This window comes from Prinia subflava, chromosome 13, assembly GCF_021018805.1.
Source record: "Prinia subflava isolate CZ2003 ecotype Zambia chromosome 13, Cam_Psub_1.2, whole genome shotgun sequence".
In the NCBI taxonomy this organism is placed as follows: Eukaryota; Metazoa; Chordata; class Aves; order Passeriformes; family Cisticolidae; genus Prinia; species Prinia subflava.
This window is the reverse complement of record NC_086259.1, coordinates 13,745,753-13,763,188: the sequence shown is the minus strand read 5'-3', so window position 1 is coordinate 13,763,188 and position 17,436 is coordinate 13,745,753. Positions and strand designations below refer to the sequence as shown.

General features: G+C 44.5%; 1 protein-coding gene across 1 annotated transcript in view; it reads right to left on the bottom strand.

Moving 5' to 3' along the window:
• Positions 1-17,436, bottom strand: part of SF3B3 (splicing factor 3b subunit 3) — a 29,290-nt gene that overhangs the window by 3,161 nt on the left and 8,693 nt on the right. Inside the window, exons 11-23 of the mRNA XM_063411000.1 lie at positions 17,014-17,086; positions 11,438-11,589; positions 10,881-11,036; positions 10,361-10,516; positions 9,525-9,668; positions 8,533-8,655; positions 7,095-7,249; positions 5,826-6,000; positions 5,002-5,207; positions 3,962-4,118; positions 2,512-2,637; positions 1,214-1,426; positions 201-299 (exon numbers count right to left, since the gene is read on the bottom strand). Coding sequence (XP_063267070.1) covers positions 201-299; positions 1,214-1,426; positions 2,512-2,637; positions 3,962-4,118; positions 5,002-5,207; positions 5,826-6,000; positions 7,095-7,249; positions 8,533-8,655; positions 9,525-9,668; positions 10,361-10,516; positions 10,881-11,036; positions 11,438-11,589; positions 17,014-17,086 — 1,935 coding nt within the window. The remainder of the gene's footprint in view (positions 1-200; positions 300-1,213; positions 1,427-2,511; positions 2,638-3,961; positions 4,119-5,001; positions 5,208-5,825; positions 6,001-7,094; positions 7,250-8,532; positions 8,656-9,524; positions 9,669-10,360; positions 10,517-10,880; positions 11,037-11,437; positions 11,590-17,013; positions 17,087-17,436) is intronic.

Genomic DNA, 17,436 nt, shown 5'->3' with positions numbered 1-17,436 from the left:
ATCAAACACACCAAACAGGCTTCAGCTGTGATTTCAGAAATTTGGCTTGCAGCAACAGTGTAAACAGATCACCCACAGCACAGCAGATTGTGTAGAAGCAGAACTGCCAATACATATCCTGGACAACACTGCAAAGGCCTTCACAGAAAAGCAGTGCATTCCTCTCCTACAATAACCATGTGCTTCCCACAAAGTATTACCTTCTGTGATGCTCCATTAAGGAGGCCCCTGTCCCAGAGAGCTTTGTTGCCTGTGGGATCCTCATCTACCTCATCATTGGTGTTGGGAGGCAATCTCACCTGTATTGAAAGAGGAAGGAAGAATCAGCAAGCTGCAGAGAAGCAGCACATTATCTCTGGAGAAGCCTTGTGCTGTCTGAAAGGCTGCACGAACCACTCTACATTTAGAGCAGAATCATCCAGGTGCCTCTCCAAAACAGCCTTTACAGGTATATAACAACTGTGGTATCAAGACCAGTAGCCCATCACTCAAACACAGGCAGGGCCTCACAACCAGCCTCTGCCTGGTCTGGCACTTGCAGATCACGCTGGGAGGTATGGCCAAACTGATCTGAAGGTGGTTTCCACTAAGGAAACAGTTTGATGGATGTGGGGCAGGAAAACTCAAGAGGACTGATTTGTGTGTGTTGGCCAAATCCTGCAGGCGCAGCATCTGCCACTTGCTGAACTCTGCACTCCAAAGCACCCGAGCACGCTTCAGAAGGAGATCAAAGCTCTGCCAGAAAGACCATCTATTCTTCCCTCCTCCCTTGCTGAAATCCAGCCAAGTGGGGAAGTGTTGGCTGACAAAGCCAACTGTGAAGAGGAAGTGACAGAGAAAGCTAAATGCCAGCAATGAGATTTAGTCAGAAAAAGTAAGAGTGATAACCCTGACTCAAGTTCTCATGGGCCCTTTCACAGCAACTAGCTTCTTTTCAAGGCTTATTGACAGTAAGTTTTGAGGCAATACAAACACAAATTACTGGACACCTCAGAAATATGTTTATGACTTGCTGATGCTTTAACTTATTTGCTTCATTTAACAAACAGATAAACTGCAGCCCACTATGATGACAGTCACCCCATGAAAACAAGTCAATGGTACAGGGCGTTGTCTCTAGCTAATGACAGATTCTCATTCTTTTAAAATAAATCATGGATGTTTTAAGGAAAAATATGTCCAAAAAGGCCCGACTTCAGCAAGGCACACTCACCACACAGATGTTACCAAACTTGTCTGCTCCAGCCACAGTGTCGTAATCCAGGAGCGTTGCTGTAGTGACCCACCGGGGGTAAGTGTCATCAGCAAAGATAATGAGCTGGTTCTCATTCCTCTTGTAACGCACCCAGATGAAACTCTCCTGAACGTCTGAGACAATCACTCTGTGCCCAATGGTTTGGATCCCACAGATGTAGTTGGCAATGTGCTTTTGAGAGAGAAAGGACAAAATCTGAATGCTTCAAACAGGGAAGCACTGTAACCCTACTCCAGCTCTAACACTATTTCCCCCTGTGAACTACAGCTCACTCCCCACTTCACATCATTTCCTCCAAAACTACCCCTCATTTCTGCCATACTTTAGTCCCACTCTAAATACACCACCAATACAGGACAACCTAACATGCAGCATGTGGGATTCAGAGCCTTCCCTGATTGAACACTGCACAGAAAACAAGTGCTGCTGGTGAGCCCATGATTGGAGATGCTAGGACATCCCTACAAGCAGGCATTGCTTCCATGTCTCCTCACTATGTGGTCATGGAAGGCTCAAGGAAAGCTTCAATTTTTCAGGTGAGTCATGTTTTAAGGGAATAAAAAAAACCTAACAAAGCCATACAAGAACAAAAAAAAATTCCCCTACAAGTTCCCAGTCTGTCAGCTCGCTGGAGTTCTTTTGTGCAGTAATGAGCTACTGGCACAGGTTCTGCAGCTTGCACGAGAGAGGGAGGAGCAGGCAATTAAGAGTTAGAAAATCACGCTCTGCAATTTCTTTTCCTAAATTACCAGAGATGCTCAGCAAGAAGGACCATCTACTTCTAGGAGAAAATCCCCTTTTCAACATTCTGGGCATCTGATGAGGTGATCATAGCATCCTCCAGCCTCTGTCTCCCAGCTGATGATCACTCAAACTAAGGAAATATTTCCAGCAATCTTCTATCTTGCTAAGACCTCTCACATTTGCAGCAGCCAAATGAACAGTCTATACAGACCCTTGCACACAGTCAGTAACAGCCTGCACTGAGCTGGGACCAAAAGGAACTTGCAACACCACTGTCAGAATGGTGGTAAGAAAATGGGGTGTGTGTGGGATGCAGAGGAGCAGCACAACAGCCCAGTCTAGTCCAGCACTGTTCTGGATAGATGCAGCCAGCAAGGCAAACACACAGCACTTATGACTAAATAAAAAGACACACTTGGGCTGGAGTAGCAGCTAAATCTGGTGTTTCACTCCTGCTGCAAAGTATCTCTCATTCCAGATTGACAGCTCCGGTCAGTAACAGAAGGCAGTACCTTGTTCTCACATTTCCGAAGCAGTTTCTTCTTGCCCAGGTCATACACACGCAGGAGCTTCCCAACTCCAATTAAGACTCGGCCTTGGAATGGAGCAATGGCTGCAGGCACCTCCTCCACAGGGGTCTAGAGAGGGAAGAGGAAGATTGTGAAATCCTCATTAAGAGAGCTAAGGTTACATAAACCTTCAGACCAGATTCAGCAAATGGTATGGTTGAAGTTCACTGGCCTCTACCAAGGCTTTCAATGTAAAAAGCTGATACGACTCTTTTCTGCAGGAGAGGCAACAGGTCAGTCCTTTGCAGGCCATTTGACAGCAGCAGATGTCACACATAGAGCTAAGAGAGCCACGGGCACTCACACACAACACACTGCTGGCAGTGTACCTTAACTGAAGCACAGGACTTCTGTAAGAACCCCATACTGGGCAGGCGGCAAAAGAAGACAAGGGTCTGGTTTCCTCAGTTCTTAGTTTTAGTTCACATATTACAGAAAAACTTTAGACTTTGCCTAAATCTATCTAGACTGTTTTCAAGCAAGGTGTGAATGTAATTCAGCCATCTGACATTGCCACCAAAGAAACTGTTAAATACGAACAACTACAGTGTGTCCATAATTTCAATAACTCAGACAGAGTTACTGTCTGAAAAATCTCCCACCCCTAATCAATCCAAAATGATCAGTCACAGCAGAGAAGGGGAACATGTCAAGAGCTTCCAGTTACAGCATTTCTAGCTTGGCTGCACTGGCTAAGAGAAGTTTATTTCACAACTTCAGCTCTGTCAGCTTCCCAGTGGGTGTTCAGTGGCACCAGAAAAGGCCACGGTCCAGGACAGAACCCACTCCCTGCCTGAGGACTCTAGGAAGTGAGTAAGCCACAACATTCCTTTCCATGTGTTCATCTGCTCAAATCTCAGCCATGCTGGAAGCAAGTGGGAAGAACAGTAATTTTTCTGCTGAAACCCTTGAGACCTATCAAACAAGTTGGTCACTAATCATTTCTACACACAATCAAACAGCATCCAAGGAAGACGATAGCTCACACCAGCTGCACATGGTCAGCCAAGGACTGATAGTCTTAGCATCACAGTTCAAGTGACCCCAGTATGAATTTGCTCTGTAAACAAGTGCTTAAGCAGCTCTCTGAGCTCATATTCCAGAAAGCAAACAGAGCCATTTCCCTCCCCTCCCTAACAGGGGCAAGAAAAACACTGCTCCTTTCCAATTTACCCAATTAGATGGGTAAAATTTGGATTCTGTGTTCAATCCTCAGCTCTGCAGAAGGATTTGTAGGAGGCAGCTGATTTTCTCCAAGGCTGTTTCCAGTGTGTAACACCAGCACAACAATTTTGTCTAGGATGCACCAAGTACTACAATATCACTGCAGCACTCAGACAATTAAGAGCTACTCCAACACTCAGCCTGGAAATGACCCCACCACTCCCCTCACCTTGTGCAGGAACTCCAGCTTCTCCCCACTGTTCACCAGCTTGTACGTGTACACAAAGCCCCCAGCAACGGAGCGTGGGTTCAGAATCAGGTCCTTGGCGACTCCCACCAGCACGTACCACTCGTCCCCGGTGTTGGAGAAGCGGCACACGGCCACGCTGTGGGGACAGGACACACCAGGACATCAGTGTCACCACACTAACACTGCACACCCGCACTGGATTCACTGACAGCACAACCTGCACCTGCCCGGCACAGATTTGAGAGTCCAACTATTCAACACTGACATTTCCTTTTAAGAGGTCATTTTTCTTCCTTGTATAAATATTTAACACAGATTTGTTCATTCTTCCATACTCTCCATATGTGTTCCAGCTGTCACATATGCCCAAAGCATTTTATGTTTTCACAATGTCCAGTGTTACTTTACACTTTTACAGGTTGGACACTGCCTAGCAATGTGCAAATCTCTACTAGAAGCTGTTTTTCAAATGCTGTTCCCATTGGGACACACACAAACAACTTTCCTCATCTTCCAGTGTTATTTCCTGCTCAGTAAATAGCTCAGGCAGGTTGGAAATGGCAGGTCAGCCTTTTGGACTAACATGACCTAACTCTACTTCACCTGCTGAGGCACTTGCTATTCTTCATGGTTATTGTGTTGGTTTTCCCCTCCAGTCCTCTAACACTTCCCTTTCCATTTAATCTATCCTCAGCTTATCTGGATGAGAAGGAAAAGTGAGAGATAACAGCACATTCTCTTGTTCCTAGCTCTCTTATCATTTACACCCCTGTGCTGTTTTTTGGGCACTGGGGTCCAGCAACCACATTTGGAGCACCACCAGACCTTAATGCCACATGCAGACAAGATCAGGGCTGGAAGGAAAGGCAAGACAAATCACTTCTGGAAATTCAAGCCAGTCTCTTCATAACATGTTCCATCTGGATTTCAGCTCAGTAACAGATAAGCAAAAGGCAAAAAAAAACACCTAAGACTCATCATAAGCAGAGACTCCTGCTACATCTGGCAATGCCTCTTACCTGAAAGCAGCTTCATTCTGCTCCAGCTGGACCAGATCTAGTGTATTTCCCTGGATGGGGTTCATCACTCTGATGACAGAGGCCCACTGACCATTCCCTGCCTTGGGAGCACCGAAGATGGACTCAGGAAGGTTCTCGTTCAGAAAGGCTGCAGCCATCTCTGCAGCCAGCTCCCTCTCATCCTCACCTGCAGCCTCCACCATTTCCTATGGTATTAAAGGACAGGAGAAAACAACAGCTTAGTGACTTCCTTTCCCAGTATGTTGATGCTCTGCATAGAATACAACCTCCCTATTTTGCCTAAGACCAGGTATTCTGGGGCAAGGTACTGCCTGTGAAGACATAAAACCCATTAAGTCCCAAAGCTTCCACCCACCCTGAGCTTATTCCCCAGGGAACCTCTATAGCCCAGAGCTGTGTCAGCTCTGCCCTGCCCAAGGGGCAGTTGTCTGGGGAGCTGTTTCTCTAAATCAACAACCCTGGAAACAATCCTGAGAAGAAAATAAACAATCCACAAAATGCAAGCATCCTCAACCAACCACAGAAACCCTACAGAATGGTGTTACACAAGCAGGACTGTCCTCCACTAGGGTGGTTCTTGAATTATACCCTAGTAACACACAAAGGAACACTAGGAAGTGTTGCATTCTGTTGAAATTTGTGTTTTGAGGCAGATCTCCACTCCTCTTCTAGCCCCAGCATTCACACAGGGCAGAAAGCCTTGCAGGTAATGGCAGCTGGGAACTAATGGACATGGAGCACTGCCAGCTGCAGAGGTCCCCCCTGGGGAACAGATGGGTGTACCTGTCCCCCACCCCAATTACCTCAGCCATTTGCTGCTTCCTCTGTGCCTTGGTGGCCTCAGTGTAAGCATTGTGGTCTGTCTCAATGATGATCAGGTTGTTGCTCTCTGGGTGAATGACAAATTTTCGGGGTGTGTACTGCAAGGGGAAGGCAACCTGGTTGAAGACTGCTCCCAGCTTCTCCAGTGCCAAAATCCTGGGGGACAAGGATACAACATGTGTTGAACACAGTCTAAAAACAGCTGTCCAAGAGAACGAAACTGGAACCAAACTTCTTCTTTTTGAAACTGGCTAGTGCTAGAGAGGAGCAGCACCTTCCACAGGCCAGACAGCAACTAGCAAACAGCTCCAGAGAGCAGAGCAAAACCAGCATCCTAAAATGGGAGCCCATGGTGTGTGAGACAGGTGTGTGCTGCAGCATGAGGTCTTTCAGGGCTCCTGCTCTCACAGGGTGCATTCTGACTGGTGCTGGACCAAGTCTACCCCAAGAGGAACAAAGAGCACATGGGAGAGGGAAAGTGCACGTTTGGGGAACACATCATCTGAATCTAAATGTGACATTGGCTTTGACATATAATCAAATGCTCCTCAGAGGCACTTCAGTTAAAAAGAGTATGAAAAAGGCAATGCCAGCTCTTTCTTCCTGTGACTTGCCAGCTGAAATGCCAGTTCTTCAGGCATTTGGTGTCTAAAAACCACAAGTCTTTCCAGAAAGAATGGCTCCTTTAAAAGCAATGAATGCTGTAATATTTCAATGAGGACAGATATGAAAAAAGTGCCTGTTCAAGTGCATACAGCACAGCATCTGAATTCGTGGTCCATTATTTTCATTTAACTTTTTAGTATCTCAGCTGAACTTTAAAAAAGGCAACAAACACATCCCTGTCATGCCTCTGGTTTCTGAAATCACGCGGTTCATTTCCTGCAAAGCAGCCAATTCAGATCACAAACCACAAGATCCTAATATATAACAAGTCCACATTTATTAAAAGCTTCCCTCTTTCAGGAGCAAAGAATTGAAGAATGACTTGAATTACAATTATTTCAAAAACCTAGAAAATACAAACCTGAGAAGCACACCCCATTTCTTTTTGACAGCATAACTTTCCTTAAATTGTCTGTTTTCTGAAACCCAAGTGTTTCTATCAAATCATTATCCATAATAGAAAAATCTTTTTGAAGTCAAGTCATGTTACCTCTTTCCATTTGAATGTCAGGTGGAATTTACCACCACTTCACCTGCCCAGCATCCCAGCCTGGAATCATTTGTGTTTCCCTTTTGGTGCTTACCTCAATGTGTTTGTGGAGATGGCCACAATGCCCTCAGGGCACTGTTCAGAAGCAAAACCAGATGCAAACTCCAGTGTCTCATAAGACAGGGGAGTCAGGTGGAAGCGTGACTGATAGGAATAACTAAGCCAGGAACGGCTTGACATGGCCAGCACCTGGGAAAGACAGGCAGCAGATTTATTAGGTCTGGGAATGGAGGCAAGCTCACTTTATGGAATAAGAATGGATGTACAGTGCCCAACTCTTCCCTACTGCAACAACTGAACTCTTGTGGGTGTACCTCACCCAGCTCAGAGACACTCCTTACTTTCAGCTTTCTCTGGAAATTGCATATGGCATGAAAAGGAACTTTAAAGCACTATCAAGACAACAAATACTCCAACTGAGGTGCATTAAAACTATAAACCTGTAAAAGCCAAGATGAACAATACTGTCATATCTCCTTTTTAGCTTGTTCTAATGGGAAAGGTCTTTTAAAACAACTATTTACTGCTTTGTCACAGTCCAAATGCTGTAGCACTCTTACTTAAATTTACTGAAAATCATCACTAGCCTAAATCGAATTACAAGAAACAAAGGAAGCAGACTGACTCCTAAACTTTTCAGCTTTATACATTTGGCTAAATGAGTTTCAATGCAACCTTAGTTTCTGCCTGAGTGACAACAGCTGATCTCAAAGCAGAAAAGCACTTATTCTACAGGCATGCCCTGCTAGAGCTGCAAAGCTCCTCATCTCCCAGTTATAGCTGGCAGGAGCAAGCTGAAGAGATTCACCCAGGGTACCTTAAGACTACAGCAAAGCTCAAACTCCCAGATCCAGCCCCCTACACTGATCAGCAATATTTCTCAACTCTGAAGGTGTCATCCAAAAATGAGTCAAGCAGGGGGTGGCTGATTTCCCCAGTGCCACATCAGAAGGCCTGGAAATGGCACTTCTGATGAAACACATTCTTCCTTCTATGCCAAATCTTGCAAATATTTTCCTTGAACCACGTATGGCAGCTGTCCAGCCCTTGGCTGAGCTATTCCCAACATGCAAGGACACAACCATTCAGTCCATCAAGCATTCAAGGCTAAGTTTTCTGCACAGAGCTCTCTCCATCTCTCTGTGTGCTAAAGCAGGCAAGATGTGTCTCTAAGCCCAAGAATTTGCTCAAAGCTCTCCAAGCACACTGTAAACACAGCCTATGGGTCAGAGGAATCCTAGTTCAGAGAAGGCAGGGCAGCACTACACAGCAGTAAGGGGAGTAAGAACAAGGCTGTTTGTGAAAGAACAAGCTGCGAGCCAGGCACCTCCATAATGAAGTCATTCCACTTCCCACCCTTACCCACAGGGTCCTGCTGTGCTGCACAGACTCCTCCCCATCCTGCCCACCCATCAGAAAATGTGGGATGCAGTGCCTGGGTCTGCAGCCCTGCCAGAGCTCGGCTCCCTTACCGCCTCCTGGCCCTGCATCCGGACACGGAAGAGTTTGACGGGCCGGGAGCCCAGGTAGCGCGTCCTGGTGTCGGAGAGGTCGCCAGTGACAGGGTCCAGGACCGTGCGCAGCAGCACGCCGTTCTTGGGAGCAGCAAAACAGAAAGACACAGCTTGAAGGTAGGAAGTAACTTAGTACATGCATAACTCAGAACAACCGAGACAGGCAGTTGCTGAAGAATTAGCTGTTTGTTTTTCTAGCTGTCAGTACAACTCTACCCTCCAGATACACTTCTAACAGCAAAGAAAGCACAGCTCCTGCACAGTCCTACAGGGCAGAAAGGACCCCCTTCAAAATAAAAACCAGACCAAGGTCTTAAATTCACATAAGCCATAAAAACCTGAAGGTGGATTCCAGATCCCCCTCCCTTCTAGAACAAAGTTTTACCCAAAAACTCATGCTCCATAAAAAGAATTTGCATTCTGACATCAAACCTGAGGCATGTGAAGAACCTAAACTGTGCTGATTATTTTTACTACATGTCGAATTGTCAAAACATTTTTTGGTCAAAGATCAGAGAGTCTGTACTGGATGTAACAAAAAGCTGTGTAATAGCAGACTTATTAGATCAGAGCCTCTGCTTATGGGCAGTTACTTGTTTGATACTCTACCCTACAGACAGTTTTTAAAGAGCTGCTCAACATTTCACCCAGAAATATTTCTTAAAATATGCCTTCCCTCTTGAATGGGAAAAGCACTGTCTGTCCTACATAAAATCTGGGATAATACACTGTCTTTTGACTAGTCCTTAGTCTAAAAATATATGGGGAAACTCACACCTCTACAAAGTCACACAGTGAATTCCCCAATCAGGGTTGTCAAACACATTGCAACAAAGAGGGAAGTCAGGCTTTGTGTTGCAGTGCATGATGACAGGGCTATTTTAACAATCCACCTTTCAAGCAAAAGCTCCTCGAGACACGCCTGTCAGAACCAGGCAGGGACCCCTCACCTGCAGTCCAATGTTCAGGTACAGAAAGCCAATGGAGCCCCTTTCTCCCAGCTCATCCTGCTTCTCTGTGCCACCCATCTCCACGATGCACAGCGACTCGGGCTGTGCGGGCAGTGCCTGCATGCTCAGGGGCTGTAAACAGTCCTGGGGGGAACAGGAGACAGGGATGATGCCAGTCAGCAAGGCTTGGAATGGCAAGACAGGATTCAAGCTCCATCTAAGGAGCTTAAAGATGCCCTTTTAGATCTCCAGAAAGAAGTATTCAGCATAGAAAAAAAAAAAAAAAGTCACAACAGATGCATTTTGGCAAGCAGGAATGGTAGCAGCCTGGGCTTTAGAGAAGATAAACTGGATTCTTCCAAACTGTTCTAGCACCATTTGCTGCTGTTTAGCATGGAGTGACCCAAGCAAAATTTGGGTTACTACAATCAGCTTTGAACACCTCATCTGTTGCAGGTAGACAAATGCTAAGTTAGGTTTGCTGCTAATTTGCTTGCAGAATGAGTCTGCTTTTAGTACAGGTACAAACAGGGAGATCAGAAGGGGAAACCCATCCAAAATCCCATCCAAAACAAAACAATAAAAGAAAATTACTTTGTGACTCATCAGCTGAACCTCCATATGAGGCATAAGTGATTCTCAATAAAACCAGGGTATCTGTTACAGGGAAGGATCAAGAGCCTCATTTCCTCCCAATCAGCAGAGAAGAGCCATGCAAGCTGTCCATTCCTGCTCCTTAATATGGAAAGACAGTTTGAATGGACACAGTCCACATCCGGAGGATCCTTCTGAACGTTTCAATCCAAAGAAAGGGCAAAACCAGAGCAGCTACTCACTGAAGGGTCAAGTGAAATAATTCTGACAGTGTTGTCCACCAGCCCAACAGCAAGGAACCGGGAACGCTGCTCCCCAGGGGGAACGTTGGCCAGGCTCATGCAGACGACGTCGGCCGACATCTCCTTTCTCTCTGTGTACTCATTCAGCTGTCCTGACTGAGAAAGAAAAACACATGACTTACTAATTAGTTACTTTGTTTTTAAACAATGCTTTGGATTTGTTATATAAACAAGATCACAATTTTTAAACAATTTATTTCAGCTGCAACTGGAAGGAAGAACCAGAAGAGCAAGAGTACACATACACAATTTTCACCCTTTAATTATGAGCTTCAGAGACTTTAATTAGCCATTAAATTATCTCAGATAGACACACTCTAGATATGCAGGGCTTTGATCTATCCATTCTAGAAGGATGCTCTACTGTTGAATCTTTTTCTGCAGGTCTGATCAAGGATCAATCCCTGACATAACCCATAACTCACTCTTCCAAACTCATTCACAGCATTAACACACATACCGGGTCCATCTCAAAGTAAACCAGTTCTCCTCCAGTCAGTGCTATCACTACTTGTCTTTGGTTCACAGCACATTTTACAATGGTTTTCTTTCCCGGTGTCTTCCACTCATTTACTCTCTTATCTGCTCGGATGTGTCGGATCCCATCTGGATAAACCTGAGGGGGAAAAAAAAGGTCACATTAATTCTGTGTTTACCATCTCTTCAGAATTCCCCTTTCACTGGTGGTTCTGACTCAGCAGAAGCCAAAGGCAAGAACTGCTCCTGGCAGCCAGTGATACATCAGCAATGCACCAGGCTGAACCAGCAGGAAGACACTTGCCAGCTGGGAGAACTGCATCTTTCAACCACAGCAAGGAACCACTGAAGGAGATTTAGAACCATTTTGAACTGGTCCAGTTTCACTTAGCAAGATATAAAAAGGGAAAGGCTGAATCAGCATCCTTCTCTGCCAATCTGAATCTTTAGACTTGTGTTGCGCTATGGCAGAAATCACATCCGTACAGCAAGCTGAGAGTGGCAGACACAGCAGACGTGTCAGAAGCAGCTTTCCATTACCTGTACAAGAGCATCATCACCAAGAAGAGAGCAGGACAAGGTGGGTGTAGTACCCAGGAATCCAGAGTCAGTCACTTCTTCTACAGTCTCTCCAATAGACAGCACCAGTGTGGCATTTACGAAGGACACAATAATGTAGGCATCAAATTCATCTGGTCAAGGGAGACAGGGAAAAAAAAGAGTGCTGATTTAATAAATGCAATGCTTCCCAACACAATCAGCAGTCTGATAAATGTCTAGCAGTTTCTCTTCAGCAGAATTCCTGTGATAATTAAGCTGCTGACAGTATTGCACAAGTTCGCTCTAGGACATGCTGTCCAAAAGCCAGCCACTGCCGGACTCCAAACAGTGCAAGACCGAGCCAGAGATCAAACCACGATCCAGATCCACAGTCAATTCACAATAAGCTGGATTCTGGCAAGCAAGATTCTTGTCTATTTTTTTCAAAGAACGCTCAAGTTCTCAAAGCCTTTAAGACAGTTGTCCTCCCTCACCCAAGGAGCTGAATCCAGATTTAACACCTAACAAATTCAAACAAAATACTCTACTCCAAAAATTTGAACGTAAGGCATCTATCTGCAGAAACCACATCACAGATGTTGCACACAGGAGGTTGCAGGACCACAATCTCTATCTAGCAGCCACACAATAAAAGGCTGCAGAGAACAGTTAGGAGGCATTGCAGCAGAATTCAGGGTTAAACCTGCTCTACCCTCCTCCAGAAGCTCAACTGGCTTCCATTCACACTGTGAGAGTCTCCTGGGATAAGAAACAATTACATTTTTAAGATAGTTGCAATACTGTCATTTATCCCAATAGAAGTAAAGGTCAGTGTTTCCTCTATTATCTCCAGTACTGGCTTCTCCCAAAGGGAGACTCCTGTAGCTTGGACATGGAGGCGCTATGCTAATCAAAATAATCTTAAGAGCTCATTTGGAAATAGGGAAACTTTGTGGGAAATGAGGGTATTAGGACTGAGTAAAGGGAATGTCCAAGTTTATTGCTGCCTGCTTTCACTCTGCAGAAAGCAACAGTCTTAAGAGGGGAAGAGGACAATCTCATTAAAGCAGAATAACAAAAGCAACAGAAACAATGAAGTCTATTGGGAAATGGAGCCAGGAGCCTTGGAAGAGAAACAAGATTGCCTCAGAGAAGCAACTCAACTTCTGCTGCTGTTGTCATGCAACTGCTATTTCTTCAAAAGAAATTTCCCTATTTTAACCCAACTCAACCCAAAGTTCAGACTTGGGCACCACAGCATATCTAGTGGAGGTGAGGGTGTAAGAGAGCTGTCCGTTTCTGCCCTTGAAACGAGATCCTCTGTAATTTTCAAACGTGGGAGACATTGAGAAGTGGCTAATAACCTCAACAGAAAAGGAAAATATAGTAGTCTCACTGGGATGGAAACAGGATGCCACAAAACACGATGCAGCAGCTTAAAGAACCCGAGCTGGGTTAACCAAAACAAATGCTTCAAGAACTAATAATCCTTTTCTTATCCACCCTGTTTAGATGGAAGCATTGCCAAACCTGCTGTGTCACGTTTATAACAAAAAGTTCTTACATAGAGTTGAAAATATGCAAGTCAAAAATTTAAAAAATCTCCATAATTCTTCTCTGCAACATCTGGTATACAGACCACAACTCTGATCAAACTGAGAAGTTCTGTGTAACTAAAGCAATTTCAACAGAAGTCTGTGGCATTAACTCTGTTATTACTCTATTAACTGGTCACAGCCTGTAACCTCCAACAGCTCCAAAACCCTACACAAACAGGAATCAGTCTGTTTGGGGGAATGAGAAAGCAAGAACTAAATCTGCAGAGAGAACCCCATCAGTAACGCCAACTACCTGAACGCTTGGCTAAGCAGGAGAATTCCTCCAACATTAACAGCAGATGATAAAAGTTCAGCAAGACACACACACTGCTTATTTTCTACACTGAACAGCAGCTTCTCCTATAAACTTGCACAAATTTTTCAACACTAGAAGTCTACAAGAATTCCTCGATCATGGAGTTTCTAGCAGTTCACAGGCTAAGCACTTGATTCATAAATATCCCATAGACAGGATGTTTTAAAAATTCCATTTCAAAGACCACTGGTGCTTTCCAAATTACTTCAGAGCTGCTCCTTTCCTCCCTGGGGGCTGTCAATTCTCATGATAAACCACTGTGTCCCAGCTGGAGGTTTAAGCATGTGATTTGGAATAGGACAAAGAATTCCCATCTGAAAACAAAACAGATTCCCTTAGTCCTACTCTAAACAAAAACTCATTCCTACCTCTTAATACTTTTTTAGCTCTTTCTTTCCATTGGCTTACATTTTTATTAGAGCATGCCTTTAAGTCTGTGTCAATAATGGTGACAAGTGCATTTTTGCTTGAAGTCTACTTTGCTTAATGCCTCTCTGCTGGAGCTTTCGAAATAAAAGGTTTGATTTACCACAATTAAGTCAGTGAATAAGATACATTCATCTAGGTTCAAACAATACAATTTTGGTTTAGAAAATATAGCAGTCTAGTTGAAATTAAGAGGACTAAATCTCTAGGGCCCACTGAGAAGGGCTCTCAGCTAGAAAAAGAAAAGATCTATAGATTTTGATATGAAAAGATAACTACTTAGCTCTGCACAATCCCAAACAAAACATCAGGCTCCCCAGAGTTTTGAAGAGATAGACATCATTTTGTATGCAGACGCAAGATTTCAGAGATGCGTATTAGCACTCTAATTGCACCAGTCATCTCCTTTCAGTGAGTAACAGAGACATTTTAATCACTCTGAAGAACCACAGCTGGACTCGTTCTTCTACACACGCATACAAGTTTTCTGCAGCCTCATGCACACATCACAACCAGTTATGAAAACATGACATTTTAGTCTATGAGCTCTACACTACTGTGCTTTTTATTATTTGTCATGAATTCAGTTTGAGTTAGTCCATGAGAATTCCTTTCTTATATGCCAGTCCAGTCTGGCATATAAGGGACTGTCCTGACAGTTTTCTCATGCTCTGGTACAAATACAGTCACACGAGCTCAGAGGAGTTCAGTGAGCAAACTGATGGGCAGTGCCAGAGCTCAGGATCACTCTCAGTGAACAGACTCTGAGGGGATGACAGCGCATTTTCCTGGGCTTCTGTTTACTACTGCGTGGCGACTCCGCAGCGCTGACTCACTGCACACTGCTCCTGCAGCAAGAGTGCCAGGTAGGGAATGCTCTCAGCTCCCATCTGTCAGCACAGAGCACACACCTACACCCACAGATACTCAACTGGAATAGTGGTTTGGTGCAAATCCTACCCACTTCTGTCTCACAGGCAGACGAATCCCAGAACCACAGGACATTCCCATGCCAGCAATACCTACAAATGCTCCAAGTACACTTGATCTTTTTCTCTTGGACGTCTGTACAAAGCAGCTGGGAGCCTAACCTTGGTCTACAAGAGAGCTGAAAATACCCCTAAAACACACATATCCAATTTTAGCAAGAACTGACTGTCCCACAGAGACACAGCTGATTGTTTTGCTTCCCAAGGACCGCAAGATGGACTGGGATCTGCTTTCTACTCCTCAGCTACTGAACTTCAAAGGCAATAATCTTCAACTACACACCAGTTTCTAGAATTTGTTTACTGAAAAGCTTAGCATAAATGTAGCCCCATGCTGCTGGGATTCTCTGTGGTTAACTTGTGGTAGTGTACAGAAGCCCCTAGCAGTAGGTACACACCTGTGGTGATCAGCACCTCCACCACCAGCCACCTGTGGAAGAAAAAAAAAGGCTTGGTATTGGTAGTGAGTATCACCACGTACCAGCCAAGGTTAGTATTTGCTTTGAAGACTGCAGACCTGGGTGTTTCTTACAGAGGCCTTGCAGCACATACACACTGCAGCATCGGGGCAGAGCCAGGCAACCCCACACTGCTAAGTGAGCCCTCAAGGGCGCTTTAAAGATTAGATACATGTTTGAAAAGGTTCTGCACTCTTTCTGATTAAACCCCACTACAATAGTTTCTGAATTCCAAGAGCTGGAACTCGGGGATTAGTTCCACTGAACTATGAACTGGATTCAGTGAGTAGCACAGCTTAACAGCTACAGATTCCAGCCTTTCTGAAATCACAGAGATGATCATGCTGAAACCTGGAGAATTTGAAAGGTGGAAAGAAGAGGAGGCAACGAGACTGGTTCGCTTCCTGCAGATCATCGATGGTCCTTCACCTCCTGAAAAGTCAAAGTCTTCTTCTGGAACCCCAAGAGAAAAGATTTTAAAACCGTAAGGTGATGTCAAAAGCCTCCAGACTTCAGAGGGAGAAAATCTTATCAACTTCTTTTCCAGAATGCTAGGGAAAAGCTTTTAACAAACTGGAATTTCTCTTCTCAGAAAACTGTATTTTTTTATATGAACTGTGGGAATATTTTCCTTTTGACCCTTTTATTTCTGGGGGACATGAAGGCACTTTATGCTCAAAGTTCCTTCTTTGTTGCTTAGGCAGTACAGGAGTCTCAGGACATAAGCACAGGAATTCATGCCAAGTCTTGCATGGCAAGGTAAATACCACTGCAAGATTTGAAATTCCCACAGGGTTACTGGTTCCCTGGAAGACACACTACTCTGATTAGATACAAGGTATCATTTCACCATGGCAGGCTAAGGCCTCTACTGCAACGATCTGGCCTTTCTAGATCCGGTGTATAAACCTACGGAAGTCTTTGTGAGAGTTATACAAAGCACTGCTTGGGAAATAATCCTTGAGACTGCCAGTACCCAGAAAAGATTCCCTACAAGTTTTATAGGTGTTTCTGTGCAATTCTGCTTTCACCATCAAGAGAAAGGTAGGAGACGGGACTACATTTCCTCTTGTATGTTAGTAAGGCTATTATTTCAGATCACAAAATTTAAAAAAACCCAGCAACCAACCAAACCCTCAATCCAGTATATTCTGCCAACCTGAAACCTTAATCTTCCCAGAATCACCAACCTTCTACACACTGCTGGCTCTTGAATAGAGAGTATGTCCTAGTCCAGAGTGGTTTTTTCCACAGACATGCACAGAAGGAAGTAATAAAATACAGACACTGTTGCCGATTTATCATCTTTGTTCTGTAATTTGCATTCCACTCTCTCACAAAAAGCTGATTACTGCAGTTGTCAACACACACATGAAAAATAGTGAGTATGTTCCAACAACAATAATAGCTGTTGCCTGCTGATGTTTGAGCAAGAACTTATGGGCAAAAACTTATGGGAACACATGAGAAATTCAGCAGCTTCAGGCTGCAAATGTACAGCTGACACAGCACACTGGGTGATGGATGCAGCTGCAAGCAGCTGCTTCTTTGTCAAAAGGATGTGTGACAATACCACAGGACCAGAAGGTGGGTGGCTTCTAAAGACAAATAGGTGGCTGCTGATTCAAACCACAATTTCTGGGGATGGCACACAAGCATCACGCAGCACCATTCCTATCTCTTTGGACAGAAAAACAGAAAACAACAACAAACAAAATGCACACAAAACCACTGCGCTCCAGGAAAATCCCTGAAGCATATCCCTGTGCTTCAGGAAAATACTGCATACCTTCAACATGTCTCCTCACAGTCCATACAGCATTGGGGTTACCAGGCAGCTCTGAGACGGCCATTTCGGATACCTAAGAGTAAACAGGAAGAAGGTTCTTTTGCAAACAGATGTTTAGACTTAAGAGTCTAGAGTAAGCAATCAAACCACCAGTGGTTTCTAAGCTTTCCCACAACTGGGCAGAAAAACTAACAATTCCCAATTCTGATGCTCTCAGCCCATGCCAGATGTGCTACAGGGCAAAATATGGTCAGCAATTATATGGCAACATTATTGTTCTGGATGATCAGCTTTAAAACAGGGTCATCCACCCCCAGCAGAGAGCAGCAGCAGCTGGTAAACACCAGGAATATTCCAGCTCAATACGCTCAAGTATCAGAAGAGACAAAATGCAGGTTTTGTTGAAGTCAAGTAAACAAAGTG